Genomic DNA, 16,318 nt, shown 5'->3' on the forward strand with positions numbered 1-16,318 from the left:
ATGCATTTGCAGAAAAGCTTCTATCCCAGTTAGCCATTCAACAAGATGTTGTACCCTTTTTCACTCTTAAGGATGGTCTTTTGAGGTATCAAGGAAGAATATGGGTGGGATCAGATCAGGCATTGCAACTGAAACTCATGACTGCATTTCATAACACAGCTGTAGGTGGTCATTCTGGATTTCCAGTCACTTATGCTCGTCTTAAACAGTTGTTTGCTTGGCAAGGGATGAAGAAAGTTGTCCTTCAGTTTGTGCAGTCATGCTTGGTTTGTCAACTATCTAAACCTGACAGATCTAAGCTGCCAGGGTTATTGCAGCCTTTGCCTGTTCCCCAACATTCTTGGCAAATTATATCTATGGACTTTATTGAAGGACTGCCTACATCAGCGGGGGTTAACTGTATCTTGGTAGTGGTTGACCTCTTCTCCAAGTATGCTCATTTCTTGGCTCTCAAGCATCCATTTACTGCTGTCACAGTTGCTAACTTGTTTCACAACCAGATATACCGCCTACATGGTCTACCAGCTACCATTGTCTCTAACAGAGACAAAGTTTTCACCAGTAAATTCTGGAAGACTCTTTTCCAATTTTGGTATAACACCAGTGTACATTCTGCTACTGGAAAGACTCCATTCTCCATTTTATACGGCCATGAACCACGCCACTTTGGTGTGTCAGTGAATGATGTTTCAGTGCCTATGATTCTTTCGGATTGGATGCAAGAACGGCAAGTGATGTTAGACCTGGTTCGACAACATTTGATAAGAGCCAATGACAGAATGAGGTGCCAGGCTGATAAAAAGCGTTCGGAACGCTCCTTTCAGATTGGAAAATGGGTGTTTCTGAAAGCCCAGTCGTATGTGCAATCTTCTCTAGCACCGCATTCCAACCAAAAGCTGGCTTTCAAGTTTTTTGGTTCATACCAGATTCTATCTAAGATGGGGGCAGTTGCTTATAAGTTGAAGTTGCCAGCATCTTCCATGGTGCATCCAGTTTTTCACGTGTCCCAATTGAAGAAATTGGTTGGCCAGCACCACGAAGTCACTGCCGACATTCCTGATCATACATTTCAGTGGAGTGTGCCTGAAACTATTATCCAACGCCGATGCATCACTAAAGGTACCAACCAGATCCAGCAAGTGTTAATTAAGTGGTCTAACATGCCTATTTCTCTAGCTACATGGGAAGATATGGAAGCCTTACGCCAGCAGTTCCCTGAGGCGGCTGTTTGGGGACAATCAACATCTCAAGAAAGGAGGGGTGTCAGCAGCCGGCCACCACCAGCAGACGGGCCTCGCAAGTCATCTCGGCCCACCAAGCCCAACCAGTGCGTCTTCGGCCCAGAATGGAGTAGCTAGCGTGTTGGAGTTGTTGCGTGCGTCTGTGTCTCGCCGCCGGTATGAGCTATATGTATGGAGAGTATGTGAGAGAGGGGGTATAAACATTGATGTAAACACAACTCTGAATCCATAATATGTCCTCCGCCCTTCCTCCCAATTCTAGTTTCTCTAGCCTATTCCCCATTCTATCTCTCCCGATCCAGCTGCTAACACAATCATCACGCCTGCATTTCCATTCTCCGCCTTTTAATTTCGACGATGACTCTACTTTTGCGCTACGCGGCACACGTCGATCTGGTACTGGTAGTTCCTCTCCAACCACCGATCGTAATCAAATTAAGCAGTTAAATGTTGCAAATTACTACTACTAACCCAGTGCAGTTATCGTGACGAGCAGTAAATTAAATTAAACCTGTAGTAAGTACTAAATAAGTGCCTTTCAGTACCTTTCCGGGTCTATAAATACTAGGCGCCTTCATTCCTTAAACTAGCAAGAATCCAGGCCAGGCCAGCAAAGTTAGTTGTAAGCTTCCCCGGCCGGCCGGTTGCGCTCCGGCAGATGGCATCCAACAAGGCCGTCCTCCTGTTCGCGGCCGCCGTGGTCGCGGCGGCGTGCGTGCTCGGCACCTCGGAGGCTCGGCTCGGCAAGCTGGGCCGGCTCGTCATCACCGGCGTCGTGCCCTGCAACACCGGCAGCCTCATCGACATCGCCACCTCCCCCGCGTTCCCAAGTACTACGTCGTGCTCATTAGATCAGCTCTAGGCTAGCTACTTCGTCACACTCATGGAGCTAGCTAGCAAGTATACTATAGCTTCTCGATCTCGCCTCACGCCAAGCTGTACTGCTGTTGCTGCAGACGCGGACGTGGAGCTGCGGTGCGCGGGCAAGGTGGTGGCCGGCGCGACCACCAACACCAACGGGTCCTTCGCCATGGAGCTGGACATGACGAGCGCGCTGGCGGCATTCATCGGCGGGTGCACGCTGGTGGTGGACACGCCGCTCGTCAAGTGCAACGCCGACCTCACCGACGTCGGGAGCCTCGTCTCCTACCTGCAGGGCCCGCTCACAAGGCTACTCGGCGGCATCTTCCACCTCTTCCCCGCCGGATTCTCATTCCACGCCCGCCGAGATTGATGGGGATGTTCATGCTAGATCGTCTGTCTCTAGCTAGTTCTTGCCTGCTGCCTGGGAATGGGATTCATCATCATATAACAGTTGCATGCTGTACTTGTACTCTACTGTGGATGTATATGGTGATCGAGATGCAAACGTACGTTTCTAGGTACACATACAGACATACTACGCAAGATTACTAGCATATCATCAAGTAGCAACCAAACTAGAAGTTGGGACAGTTGTCATACTGTATGTACTATATAATTTAAGAAGCTTATTGGCAGCACCGCAGCTGCAGTCCTGCTACCTGCTATATATTATTAACCTCATGTTTTTGGACATTCTCTCTGGATACTCCAATTACTTACTTCCTCTGTTAATTTCCTTTTCGCAAACTGTAGGCTACTAGCTCCATGTTAATTCGCTGGAACAGCTAGATAGAGAGGGCCGTCCTTAACTCGTAAATCTGGATACTAGAAATCGTAGGAAGCCAGGAAGGTTCAAGTTCTGAACCTTTTTTGTATCTTTTTCTGCATGACTAGCATCAATAATACTGCTGGTCAGCATTCTTTCTGAAGATAAGCCTGCCCACAGCATGTATCGTCGTTGTTGATCCGATCCATTTTTCTCCAACAACCATCCCATTCTTCAATTTGAATAATCTTATCTAGCATAATAGTAAAGAAGGATATTTTGCTGATGATGATTGTTGCTTGGTTGGAAGAGAATATCTTATTACGCATTTAGTAAAGCGGCACTTGCTGCTAGTGGTTTAAGCACCAACATGCGTTGAGTTAGCCTTTTAGCTGACACTGGGATTTTTCCCCCCGACCGACTCGTGACCGGTGCACTGTAAACAAAGAGATCCTTTCGTTCTTGCTTTTTTTTAATAAAGACTGGAAAGAACGTAAAGCCGAAAAAGAAGAAGAAAGAAATATCACCCCAAAAAGTTTAGTGTGGCATGCGCCCATACCTAACTGCAGCACTGCTTTTCATCATCTCACTTTGGACCTCACTTTGCTGACTGACTAAATAAAACCTCTGAAGCTAACATCTGAATTCAGTTACCATGATTCAAGAAGATACAATTTGTCAATCAAATACTAAAAGAGGAGAAAAGGGGCCAGAAACAACAGCAAGAGCGATTCGCATTGGTTCAGTAATCACAGTGGTTAGCTATTCATCCTGCACATTTGCAGTCAGCCAGTCGCTCCCCAGCACCACCCTTTTTGCCGTCAGAAATGCAGAAAAACAATACAAGTTCATTGATATCCGCACTAATCGGGCCGATAGCATTTAAAATCAGGAGATCAAAATCAGACTCCGCCTTGAAGCTACCATATAAACACGCATGCGCTCTCATAACTGAAGAACCAATATACAGCTCGATCGAAGCGCTCATCAGGACCCAGGTGCGCGCAGTGAGACTGAACAGCCAGCGCCGATACCCATGATGGCCATGGCGTCGAAAGGGGGAATCCTGCTGGTGATCGGGGTCGCCATAGCGAGCGTGCTCGCCTCTGGCGCGCCGCCTGTCCAGCCGCCGCGTATCCCAGCCGACCTCGTCGTGATGGGCTTCGTGCCCTGCAACAATGGCACGTCCATGAGAACGGGCTCTGCTCCAGGGTTCGCAGGTAACCAACCGTTCAGTATGTACTTGCTTTTAGATTGGCGCCCGATCGATGTGTTCGTGTTGGTCCCAAGTAAAGCGATCGAGCTTTCTCTGCGCCATGGCGTGTGTGCACCAGGCGCGGTGGTGCAGCTGCGGTGCACGGACGCCGCTGCCGACCTGGCGGCGAACGCGACGGCGGACGGCAAGGGGAGATTCCGCATGGCGGTGAACACGACGGTGGCGCTGTCGAGCGTGGCCGGACACTGCGAGCTCGTGGTGGGCACCCCGCTGGCCTCCTGCAACGCGACGCTCCCAGCGTCCGGGACGCTCCGCTCCGGCCTCCGGCTCCTCGTCAGCATCGTCTTCTTCCCCCGGGGCTTCTCCTACGTCGCGCCGTCTGCTTAGGTTGGTCCACTTCGGGTGGGTGTTGTGCTGTTGTGTCGTCACCCTCACCCAAAACGATTTCCATATACGTGGGCCAATCTCCTTCACAAAAAATATATACTCCCTCCGTTCTAAATTACAGGTCGTTTGATTTTTTCAACTCAAGTTAGTTTAACCACTCGTCTTATTCAAAAATTTATGCAAAACATCATTTTCTTTTGCCGTGGCTTGCTTTATGAATACAAGTTTTTCAAAAATGACTTAAATTTGACTATGTTTGCGCAAATTATTTAATAAGACAAGCGGTCAAATTTGATATCAAAAAAGTCAAACGACCTGCAATTTGGAACGAAGGGAGTATATGCGTGTGTGTGTGGGGGGGGGCATATAGAGTGGTCAAGGCCACACTGAAGTACAATATAGTATATGTGAGTCTGTAAATATGTAAAGCATCATGTATGCATGCTCAATTGCTCGTGCTAAATTGTAATGATAATAAAAAATAGATAATTTCCAGAGATTGGGCCTAATCAACATGCATATCGTGGATGGGCTGGGCCAGCCCGCCTACGATACACTTCAGCCCCCCGTATTTAAGATTCACGCTCCCATCCCGCACTAGAACCCTAGCTCCCGTCGCCGCCGCCGCCGCCGCCGCCGTCACCGCCGCCGCCGCGGTCACACAACAATGGTAACCTCGCCTCTTCGACATCCTCTTCATCGTCTTCCGAACTCCGAGACTAACTATCACGACGATCCCATCCTGTCCCCGCCCGTAGGGTATCGACCTCGTCGCCGGCGGCCGCAACAAGAAGACTAAGCGCACAGCGCCTAAGTCCGACGATGTCTACCTCAAGCTCCTCGTCAAGGTCAGCCCTCTCCCCACCATGTTCTCTAACCCCCTCGCCATTTATTTACTGCCCGGCGGTTCCGATTTAACGCGATTCGCTCCTCGCACGCAGCTCTACCGCTTCCTGGTTCGAAGGACAAAGAGCAACTTTAACGCCGTGATCCTCAAGCGGCTGTTCATGAGCAAGACCAACCAACCTCCGCTCTCGATGCGCCGCCTAGTCAAGTTCATGGAGGGCAAGGTAGATGCCATTATGGTCCGCACTTGTGATGTGAGGCGAGCTTTTCTTGCTTACTGAGGTCTGACTGTGCCTCGTGGGATTGTAGGGTGACCAGATCGCTGTGATCGTGGGCACCGTCACCGACGACAAGAGGATCACTGAGGTGCCGGCGATGAAGGTGTGCGCGCTCAGGTTCACCGAGACGGCGAGGGCCAGGATCATCAATGCCTGTGGCGAGTGCCTCACCTTCGACCAACTTGCACTCCGTGCACCGCTCGGACAAAACACGGTACAGCTTTTAAGTCTGCAATTCTCCTGCAACTTGCTAGCAATGATGCTTTCTACTATTCTCAATGTTTCATTTAAGCATTGATGCCTGAGAATTTGTTTTATTGCTTTTATAAGTTAGGCTGAAATCTAGATTTTAAAAGACCATTCTCTTTAGTCAGAGTAGTAACTGTGTTAGGCGCCCCTAGATGAATGATTCTAAATCTGATCAGTGGGTTTCAACCAAGAAAGTGTTTTTGTGTTAGGTCACATTCGATTCATGGATCGTTCATGTAATTATCGAGTAACTTTGGTAATTGATAAGAGATCGCATCTGTTACCCTCTTCTTGGGCTGTTTCCACAAGCCAAGGAGATAAAACAGGTGCATACAGCTACATGGTTGGCTTACCAGCCCATTGCATTTGCTTATTGTTGCCCTGGTGTCAAATGGTCCAACCGAAATTAGTTTGTTTGCTGAAATGAAATTATCCTAATGTGAATAGGGGCACGTACATGCGTGTTTGATTTGGAGATCTCTAATAATTCAAGGCTGTCCTGTCATTAGTTCATGTGTGCCAATTGATAAGAGATTGCATCCGTTACCCTCTTCTTGGGGTGTTTCCACATGCCATGGAGATAAAACAGGTGCATACAACTACATGGTTGGCTTACCAGCCCATTGCATTTGCTTATTGTTGCCCTGATGTCAAATGGTCCAACTGAAATTAGTTTGTTTGCTGAAATGGAATTATCCTAATGTGAATAGGGGCACGTACATGCATGTTTGATTTGGAGATCTCTAATTTGATTCAAGGCTAACCCGTCATTAGTTCATGTATTCCAATTGACAAGAGATTGCATCCGTTACCCTCTTCTTGGTGTGTTTCCACAAGCCAAGGAGATAAAACTGGTGCATACAATGACATGGTTGGCTTACCAGCCCATTGCATTTTCTTATGGTTGCCCTGGTGTTAAATGGTCCAACCGAAATTAGTTTGTTGACTGAAATGACATTATCCTAATGTGAATAGGAACATGTACATGCTTATTTAATCTGGAAATTTCTTATTTAAATATTACTGCCTCACTAGTTGTTGCTTTGGAAGTGCCGCCCATTGCATTAGACCTGTGATGAAATTTGGCAGGAAAATTCTTCTCTGAGGAGAGATTTCCAAAATTTTCACATGAGATAGCTCTTTAAAGTGCATATATATTTATGAGTGGCATACCAACCAGGTTGCCCTGGTGTCCAATGCTTGGACCAAGATGACCAACAGAAATATTAAGTTATTATTCCAAATTTTCGCATGAGATAGCTATTATTTCAACGTTGCGGGCTGTTTCATGCACAACCAACTACATTATGTTTCCTGAAGAGTGCCATTCAATTTGGATATCTACCTTTCACACTTGAATGATAGTATGCTGTGTGCTGATGCATACCTAATCAACACACTGACACTGCCTGTCAAACAATGCTACGACTCCATGTGTATTGACTGAAAACGTATTATTATGAATACAAGATTGGCTGTTGTATACCCTTTATTCTTCTTCTAATGATAAATAATTTTCTAAGAAAACTAGTGGAGAAGTTTTAGTTATGAATGTTGAAAAATGTTGGTTGAACTTGTCCAGAGTTCAGTGTTATCTAGCTGTCCTCATTCATAATTTACTACTTGTCAATATATAGGTCCTCCTGAGGGGTCCTAAGAATGCGAGGGAAGCTGTTAAGCACTTTGGCCCTGCGCCTGGAGTCCCACACAGCCACACCAAGCCTTATGTTCGCTCAAAGGGACGGAAATTTGAGAAGGCGAGAGGGAGGAGGAACAGCAGGGGCTTCAAGGTCTAAGTGGCGGATATCAGCCAATTACGAGTATGCTTTCTCATATCATTATGGGTTATAAGCATGTGGAGGTCCTACCAGTTCGGGCTTCATGAAGAAGTAGCCTTTTGCATTGTTCATTGATGATCTCAAAACCGTCAGCTGTCTTGGCAAAGTTTGTTGATATGAACTCAGCGTGGATCGTAGTTGCACAGTACGGATACCGGCTTGCAAAAGAAAAGGTATAATGAAATCCATGGCAATTTATTATTCGTGGAGAATTCATCTTTACACAAAGAGCTACTAGCTCGGTGCTGTTCTGCTGCTAGAGGGAGATGGCCACGGAGTGGCAGAGTCCGTCCAGAGTGTTCCAGCCGACCACCCCGGCCTAGCTAGCTAGCTATAGAGTTGCATTGGCGGATAAGACAAATCTCTCCTACAGTATAGATAATAGTAAAGTATAAAACCCCTAGCAAAATACTACTACTACTGTATTGGGAAACGGCGTACGTATTGGAAATGAAACAAGCTAGCAGCAGGATGCATGAATCGCGACTCGTTTGTTTTCACAGTAGTCACAGTGGCACGGCCGTGTTGATGGCGTCGAACGTCCACATCTCCATCCCGGCGGCGTCCTGCTGCGGCAGAGGCTGGTGGTGGTGCACGTAGGCCGCCACCGCGTCCTCTGGCGGCGCCGCCATGACCGGCACGGCGTCTGGCACGTACTGGTGGTGCTGGCCATGGCCGTGGAAGAAGCCGACGACGTCGTAGTCGGCGACGAGGGAGACGGGCAGGTGCGGCATGGTCCCCAGGGTCAGGTCGTCGTCGGGCGGCGGGTCCTCGTTGGGGAAGTTGACCTTGGCCTTGGAGCCCCTGATGCGGCGCGCGGCGCGGTCGTAGGCCCGCGCGGCGGCCTCGGCGGTGGCGAAGGTGCCGAGCCAGACGCGCGCGCCCTTGGCCGGGTCGCGGATCTCCGCCGCCCACTTGCCCCACGGCCGCCGCCGGATGCCGCGGTACATGGTCTTGCGCTCCCGCTTCCTCGCCGGCGCCTCTGCATGCGCGCTTGGTGTTAGTAGTAGTTGCTGCTGGCTACCGACCGACCGCTGCATGCTCTGGCAGGATTGCCTTGCTCTGAACTACTCGTACCTTGGTCGTGCGGGAATGAGGCGGCGCTGGTGAACTCGTAGCCGTCTGCGGCAGCGACGTCGTCGAAGCCGGCGGTCGGGTGCGGCCACAAGTCGTCGGCGCGGAGGGCCCGCTTGCCACGGGCCTCGCGTTGCGGGATGAACTCGGAGATGATCGCGCCGCCGCACATGGTTGATGCTTCTTCTTGTGGATTTGCGCTTGGGATGATCGGGAGATGAAGGCTTTGGGCCTTTGGTTGCGAGAGCTTTGCTATATGGCTGCTGGTGCTGGGGCGCCCTCGAATGGATGGCAAGCGGTGGGGAGCGGAGCCGTGTGCCGCGCCGTGCTTTTATAGGCGCGCGCGGTGGATGAACAGAACGAACGTGACGCGTCGTGAATGGCAGCTTCCTCGGACGAGCAGGCGAGCCGAGAGATGATGAGATGGTGGAATCCGTGGATCCCAAATCCGGAGCCGTCGTTTTCGGTATAGTGCCCGCCGCGGGGCGGCGGCGTGGGTCCCACCCCGATCCGCCGCTGCTTTCGTTTACTTTGCTTGGTGGTGTTACCCCGGCCGGCCTGCGGCTGAATAGCATGCCACCTCACCGAGTGAGTCATCACTGTTGCTCACCGCCGCCGTACAAACAAGTTTGCAGTTGGCCGTGGCACGTCGACCGTTGGGGCCCCGTCAAGCCCTGCCGCCCTTTCTCACAGGTAACAGGCTTTTCCCTATGCTCTGTGCTTCCCAGCCTTGCGAGTTGCTACTTTCTCAAAACTGACGAAGTAGTAGTACTACGTACGTACAGATCGAGCAGAAACGCAGCATGCATTTCCACCTGAGATTGCCATTCTCGTTGACGAGACCAGCGTAGACCCCACCTAGCAGTAAAAGCAATCCCCCATCATTATAGAATTATTATATGGAGATAAAAAAATAGAAAGCTATATGGAGTACTCCGTGTCTCCTCGCCGCTAGACGATGTGCGGACCACGGTTTGGGATCGGCCGGCGGCCTCTGTTTTTGGATGGATCGTCTCGGTCGCCAAGCTAGCCACCGCCTGCGCAGTACAGCGCTAGCCCCTGCCACGCCACGTGCTTTCGTTCCATCGTGCGCCATGCTAATACACCCTGTAGCACGTCCTGATCGATGACGCACAATTACATTACGCTACCATGATCATTACCATGGTGTTAAAAATCCCCTACTCATCGCACGTGACTGTCAGAATTATAGGTAGGACGACGGGGAAGCAACTTTTGTTAGGTACTAGGTTTCATTTAAATTTTACCTGAAAAGGACCTGCGCTACTTGCTCAAACGAGATAGATAGAGATAACAAGAAGGTCAGAGTCGTCTTTTGCTTTATTTCGAAAGAAATAAAGCCGCCGGAAGACTCCGAAAGAGAGAGGAACGAGGACCCTAGCTAGTACTTTCTCTTTTCTCGGCACTTGACCTAACCACCAACCAGCTGAGATGATCGTGGTCAGCTAGTTTGCTACGTTCAACTGATGCATATAATAATATACTGCTATCAGAGAAAGCTAGCAAACCATGGTCCTGTACTGTACTCTCGTAGGTTGCTCTCTCTTATAGTCACAGCCAGCCGAACAGAGTGATTAACAAAATATATACATTTTTTATCGAGAAAAACTTGAATTACCAGCTACAGCGAGCAACATTTGCAGATATATATATTATGGATTACGAGATTAATAAAAGGGGAAAAGAAGGCAAAATAAAAACGAAGACCACGAAATCAATAAAAAAAGTTCCCTACAAAAAGGGACACGGAAGGCAAATAAAAAAAAGGGAAAAGGAATCAAAGAGTGAGTCCGCCGCCTAAATTGGTCAGCTCACGGAAGAAAAGGATGACGATGCTTCCTGCATTGCCCATCGGATTTCAATCTGTTGGCCCATCGGGCTTGCTTTCTCTTATTAGGCCCTGGCCCTCGGTTTCGTGCAACTTGCAAAGCTACCGCGCGTGCACGCGCACTTGCTCGAGTACTCAGGTGCTTAATCGCTCCTTTGAAAGGTGTGTTAGGAGTATGCTTGCACAACTGATGTTCTGGAATACGTACAAAAAAATGATATCACCTTGCCACGGTCCAGAACTGGAATTCTGTGGACGTGTGTCTTTTGACTTTACCGGACGACATAAGCCTTGTTAAGACGCACGTGGCACGTTGTTGACACTCAATATCCATGAAGCAAGCAACGCATATTTTTCAGGAATCAATGCAAGCTTAGGAATCATCATAGCGTTTTCCTAGCTTGAAATATTTTTTTTTCAAAGTAAATATACTCTCTTCCCATCTTATGAAGAGCACACTTCTATTTTTAAACAAATTAATGTTATTAGCAAATGACCATACTACCTTTAGTAATTCTTTCAATCCTACACTACTAGAAAAATGCCTTAAGGCACCGGTTGCAGGTGCCCTTTGGTACCGGTTTTTTGAACCGGTACCCCGAAAGTAGTACCAAAGGCTCGAGCCTTTGGCACCGGGTAAATTAACCGGTACCTAAGGCCTTCAAAATTCACGGAAAATATTCTTTTTGGCTGGGATTTGAACTCGTGATCTCTAGCCTTGTGCGTTGCTCCTTTACCATCTCAGCTACACAGTTCTTCTGATTAAGAATGAGATGCTTTCCTTTTGAAGTAACCTATGGATGAGACTAAGGTACTGGTTGGTAACACCAACCGGTACCTAAGGCTCCTAAGGTACCGGTTGGTAACACCAATCGGTACCTAAGCCTCGTCTAAAGGTACCGGTTGGTGGTACCACCCGGTACTAATATAAAAGTTATCACCCGGTACCTATGGAGAGTCTTAGGTACCGGTTGATAATACCAACCGGTACCTAAGGCCCATTCAAAGATTTCATCCACCCCAAAAGTACCGGTATGGAGATGAACCGGTACCTATTTTTGGGTGGATCTAATGCTTGTTTTCTAGTGGTGCTATTAAATTATGCATAGAAGGTATTCAATTTTCATAGAGTTAGTTACAATAATTTTTTCAGAGGGGAGGCTGCAGATGAGCCTCCTGGAGTCCTGGTGCCATGCCAGCCCCGGGGTTTGAACTCGGGCTAGCTGCCGGCGTGAGCTGGTTACAATATACGGATTGTTATTATCTACTAAAAGAAATTGAAAGGATAAGACATGTACTTACTGCTGGGATTGTACCTTTTTGTGTTTTTTTCTAAAAAAATGATCTCAGAATTGAAGACGGAAGGAGTATATTTTTTGCAATAGAGAAGCAAAACGGATAGATATTACTGCATACAGTATATATATCATTAAAAGATAATAAAAGACCATACTCTAACATTAGTTGGTGTACAATATAATTGTTGCTTCAGGGAAAGAAAATGAAGGTAAGCAGTGCAGAAATTACAAGGGAAACAACGTTTTGCACTGTACATGTTGTCTGTAAAATATCAACCCTTGGACAGCGACTTGGGCTACATCAACCATGTCCGTGTGGATTTATCAGCACTGGCAAGACAGTTCGCCACCAACCCCGTGGTTAACACACGCCTTATTGCAAGTCGCAACAATACTTAGCGATCGATCGAGCAGAACGGAAAAAAAAAGAGGAACATGTTATTGTTTGGAGTTGGTTGTATACACTTTGTAGTGACCGGAACTCATTTTTATTATCTAAAAAATGTTATTGTTTGGGGGGAAGAAAATTAGGCCAGGTTGACAGCGAACAAATCGAGAGAGGAAAATTAAGACCCATGACCGCGCGCGCACGACGAGAAAAACAGTTTGACAAATCAACAAACGCGAACGTGGACTATCCGCTTCAGGGTCGTTCGTAGACTTATTAGGGCTAGTTCATATAGCACATCTGAAGCAAACGAAGGAACACCATCAGGTAGCTGGTCAATTTCCTCGGACGTCGTTTACTATGAAGGGTCGCAATCAACGAACAGAAAATCACCTACCGCATTTTAAGATGTCAAATGTGTTCAGCTACGGGTACTAATAAATAAGTAGTAATCTTCGTGGCTACATGCATTGTGCCACCCAATATATAATGTCTTCTGCAGTTCTGCCAAATAAAGCAGGGACTGGCATAAAAAAATAAAAAAAATAAAGGAGGGACTACAAACATTGAGCAGCGAGCGGGTAGATAGGCTAACAATACTTTGGGGAAGAAAACCAAGCAGGTTTAGGATCTGTTTGGTGAGGCTCCGGCTCCGGCTCCACCGGCAGCTCCTGCAGGAGCCGCACCAAACAGAGGTCCCTTTGGGAGGGCTCCGGCTGCATCGGCTCCGGCTCCTTGGACACTATTTTGCACTGTTCGCGATACTATAGTTTGGACCTGGTTTTGCTGCTCCACGCTACAGTCAACGTAAGGGAGGTTGGAGCCGTCGGAGCCAACATTTTGTGGCTCCCCCGCTCCAGTGAACAGTAGAGTAGATGAACAGTGCAGAAGCCGGAGCTGACCGGAGCCCTCCCAAAGAGGCCTAGAATGCTCCACCATCAACTCCAGAGGTAAGTTTTGTATGAGCCGGAGCTCTTTTTTGAGGTGCTTCAGAGCCCCCAAACGGAGCCTTAATCTAAGCTACAACTAGGCCTTATCAATGGGCCTTCCGGCTGCCCAGCGGCCCACCAGCCTCCAGTTCCTCCGAAACATCAGCTGGCGTCTTTTTCTTTTTTATATTTAAAAAAAATAAAAATTTCAGAAATATATGCCTGTTTTGAAATTTTTTGAAAATAGCCCCATGTCGCCCCTGGGCCGGGCGACCGGGGTCTCGTCGCCCAAGCAACGGGCGACATGACCTTAATGTATTTTTTTTTAATTTGCAAAGAGGTCCATGGCCGGGGGTGTGTGGAGGGAGGGGGTCCTGTCGCCTCCCCCAACGGGCGACGGGGGCCTGTCGCCCCCCCCCGGGTGACAGGGGGTCTCCCACTCTATATAAGCTCTGGCCTCCATTCCTTTCTCATTTGATCCAAAAAATTGCACCAAAAATTCAGAAAAAAAGAGAGGGATGAGGAGAAGAAAAGCGGCGAAGTTCTGCCGAATTGCGCATTTGTGATCTACCAGTAACTTCTGTATGAATCCATTGATATTGTATAACAATTTAATTTAATTAGCAGATTAGCTGAATTAGATTTGGTGCTTTAGAACACTCGTTTAGTATTACAATTTCAGTACTATTACAGACTTGTTTTTAAATTAATTATGAATTAGAATAGAATTATGACAGTACCTTATTGATATTGCAGCATAAGGCAATGACTGCCTCCAATTGTGGAGGATTTTCATGGACCGAAGAAAAATCTAGTATAATACTTGATATCATGACCCATCTTGTTATCAGTAAGAAGTTGGATCCGTTAGCGGATGGTACGATAGAGATAGTGTTATCCAAAGTAGTAGAGTTTAAAGATTTCACATTATTTTGAGGTATTACAACGCAAGATGTAAAGGGACACCTGCTAGAACGTCGGAAGATATACATGAGAGTATGTGAACTATCGAATCATCCTAATATCATTGGATTCTTACAAAGTTCTTGTAAGATATGGATGCAGTCAGAGGTGTATGAAATGCACATTAAGGTAACTCTCATTCAGTTCTAATCCCGTCCATCATTTGGAATCCATATTTATGAAACAGTAACATTGTTATTTAATTATATGATAGGATTACCCCGAGGACACGGAGTTGATTAACAAATCGATACCAAATTTCCGTAAATTGGTATGTATCTTCGGTGGACTTATGCCACAAACTAGACGAAGGGGGTGGAGAAGATCTTCGGGTGATAGTTCTTGGCCTCCGCAAGAACAGATGACCGGAGGTTCGTCGAGTCATGCTGCAGCACCTCAAGCACCAACTTGTGTTAACTGGGATGACGACATGGATGACTTCATGCCCCCCAAACCATGGCCTCCAACACATGATGTTCCTCCCCCCTTTACATGAACCTAGATCCAGAAAAGAGACAAAGGGAAAGGCAAGAGATTCGTCAAGTCATGTTGCACCACCTGCAGCACAAAATTGTGTTAACTGGGATGACGACATGGATGACTTCATGCCCCCCAAACTATGGCCTCCAACACATGATGTTCCTCCCCTGTACATAAACGTAGATCTAGAAAAGAGAGAAAGGGAAAGGCAAGAGGTTCGTCGAGCCATACTACACCACCTGCAGCACCACCATCTGTCAACTGGGATGACGACCTAGATGATTTCATGCCATGATCTATAACATATGATGTTCATCGGTTTAAGATGTATTCGCATTTAGTATTGTTAATATTGTATTATGCTTGTATGTATGTGTCGTACCTAACCTGCATTCACTGGACATGTACATAATGTCGAGTTTGAATCGTACTTAGTCGTAATAGAGCATCGAAGCATAAACATACCATCTATCGTATGTAATGGAAAATACGAGAGTGATCAGAGGCGAACGTTGAAGTGTACAAATAAGCGGTCCACAACTATCTCATTACAAATAAACATCAGAGATACAAACATCGGATATATCTAACCACCCATAGGGCGTCGGACCCTCTTAGCCCTCTGCTGGGCACGGACATGGCACACGGAGTAGGTGTGACGATCCAGAGACCTCACCCGTCGCTCAGGACGCAAAGAGGGCTGCGGTTTCTGCTGCTGAGAAATCCAAAGTGGTGCTCCTCCTAACTGTGAATACCCCAAGACATCAGGGTCACCATGCGCGCCAGGTGAGTCTGGAGTCAAGCTGTCGAGGTCATCTAAGGTGACGCCCTCGTTATCTGGAACGAACGTACTCGAAACAAACCCTGCGTAACATATAAACGTAAACCAACATATGTTGCGTGGTAAATTAGTGAGAATATTGAGAGAGTGTTTTGTATCAGGTCGAAAGGAGGAAGAAGGACCGGCGCCCGCATCGGGGCAGAATCCTACGCATAAAATGCGGATGTTAGCGTACGCTCGTGTCTTTCGTCATGACATGTAGGAACCGAAATACGAAACATAAAATAACCTATATAGGCCGGTATCTGTGGCCCCGGTACCATCCCTGGATACAGTCCGCCAACTGGTGCTGCCCCTCTAAACATTCCAGTATGGCTGAACGCAGTAGCTGGATCGTATCATGTTTGTGATATTAGTAAATATGTATCAACACTTGATCTAATTTTAAAGAGATATCTACATTACCTGCAGTTGTGTAGTACTGAGACGTCGGTTCGTGCTCGGTCGCCGGACACGGGAACGACGACGAGGCCTGGGACGACCCGTGGCTGTCTTCATACTGCACACGCCTTCCCAAATTGTGCAGTACTGAACACAACTGGTCACGCTGCCTCGACCATGCCTCTGTCTGCTCAAACTGGATCATTGGGGATCCGGCACGTACCCTCGTCAGGTAAGCCGAGCAGTCCGTCTCCATCATATTGCAAAAGCGAAACTGCATCCATTGAGTAAAGGAACAGTTAGTAACACATGAATTATCTTATATATATATATATATATATATATATATATATGCAAATATGATCAAGAGACTCACCACGCCAGCTAGTGCCTCCACGTGGTGCCGGGCATATCCATCCTGAGGCCTCGT

The 16,318-nt window shown here is 47.5% G+C and overlaps 4 protein-coding genes across 4 annotated transcripts; 3 read left to right on the plus strand and 1 right to left on the minus strand.

Moving 5' to 3' along the window:
- The first annotated feature begins 1,548 nt into the window (after positions 1-1,548).
- On the plus strand, positions 1,549-2,798 carry LOC120694834 (phylloplanin-like). The gene is made up of 2 exons (XM_039978128.1): positions 1,549-2,071; positions 2,198-2,798. Exons 1-2 carry the CDS (start codon positions 1,900-1,902, stop codon positions 2,473-2,475), a joined length of 450 nt encoding a protein of 149 aa, XP_039834062.1. The 5' UTR covers positions 1,549-1,899; the 3' UTR covers positions 2,476-2,798.
- A 994-nt stretch (positions 2,799-3,792) lies between these two features.
- On the plus strand, positions 3,793-7,897 carry LOC120694836 (60S ribosomal protein L18-3-like). The gene is made up of 6 exons (XM_039978131.1): positions 3,793-4,091; positions 4,206-5,144; positions 5,233-5,322; positions 5,416-5,544; positions 5,630-5,812; positions 7,485-7,897. The coding sequence occupies exons 2-6, from the start codon at positions 5,142-5,144 to the stop codon at positions 7,641-7,643; spliced, it is 564 nt and encodes a 187-aa protein (XP_039834065.1). The 5' UTR covers positions 3,793-4,091; positions 4,206-5,141; the 3' UTR covers positions 7,644-7,897.
- On the plus strand, positions 3,917-4,474 carry LOC120695616 (phylloplanin-like). Its single transcript, XM_039978816.1, has 2 exons — positions 3,917-4,091; positions 4,206-4,474. The coding sequence occupies exons 1-2, from the start codon at positions 3,917-3,919 to the stop codon at positions 4,472-4,474; spliced, it is 444 nt and encodes a 147-aa protein (XP_039834750.1).
- On the minus strand, positions 7,862-9,070 carry LOC120694835 (ethylene-responsive transcription factor RAP2-3-like). The gene is made up of 2 exons (XM_039978129.1): positions 8,763-9,070; positions 7,862-8,667 (listed from the first exon to the last, which is right to left on the minus strand). The coding sequence occupies exons 1-2, from the start codon at positions 8,929-8,931 to the stop codon at positions 8,192-8,194; spliced, it is 645 nt and encodes a 214-aa protein (XP_039834063.1). The 5' UTR covers positions 8,932-9,070; the 3' UTR covers positions 7,862-8,191.
- Positions 9,071-16,318: the final 7,248 nt, after the last annotated feature.

The sequence above is a fragment of the Panicum virgatum genome, chromosome 2K (genome assembly GCF_016808335.1).
Source record: "Panicum virgatum strain AP13 chromosome 2K, P.virgatum_v5, whole genome shotgun sequence".
NCBI lineage: Eukaryota > Viridiplantae > Streptophyta > Magnoliopsida > Poales > Poaceae > Panicum > Panicum virgatum.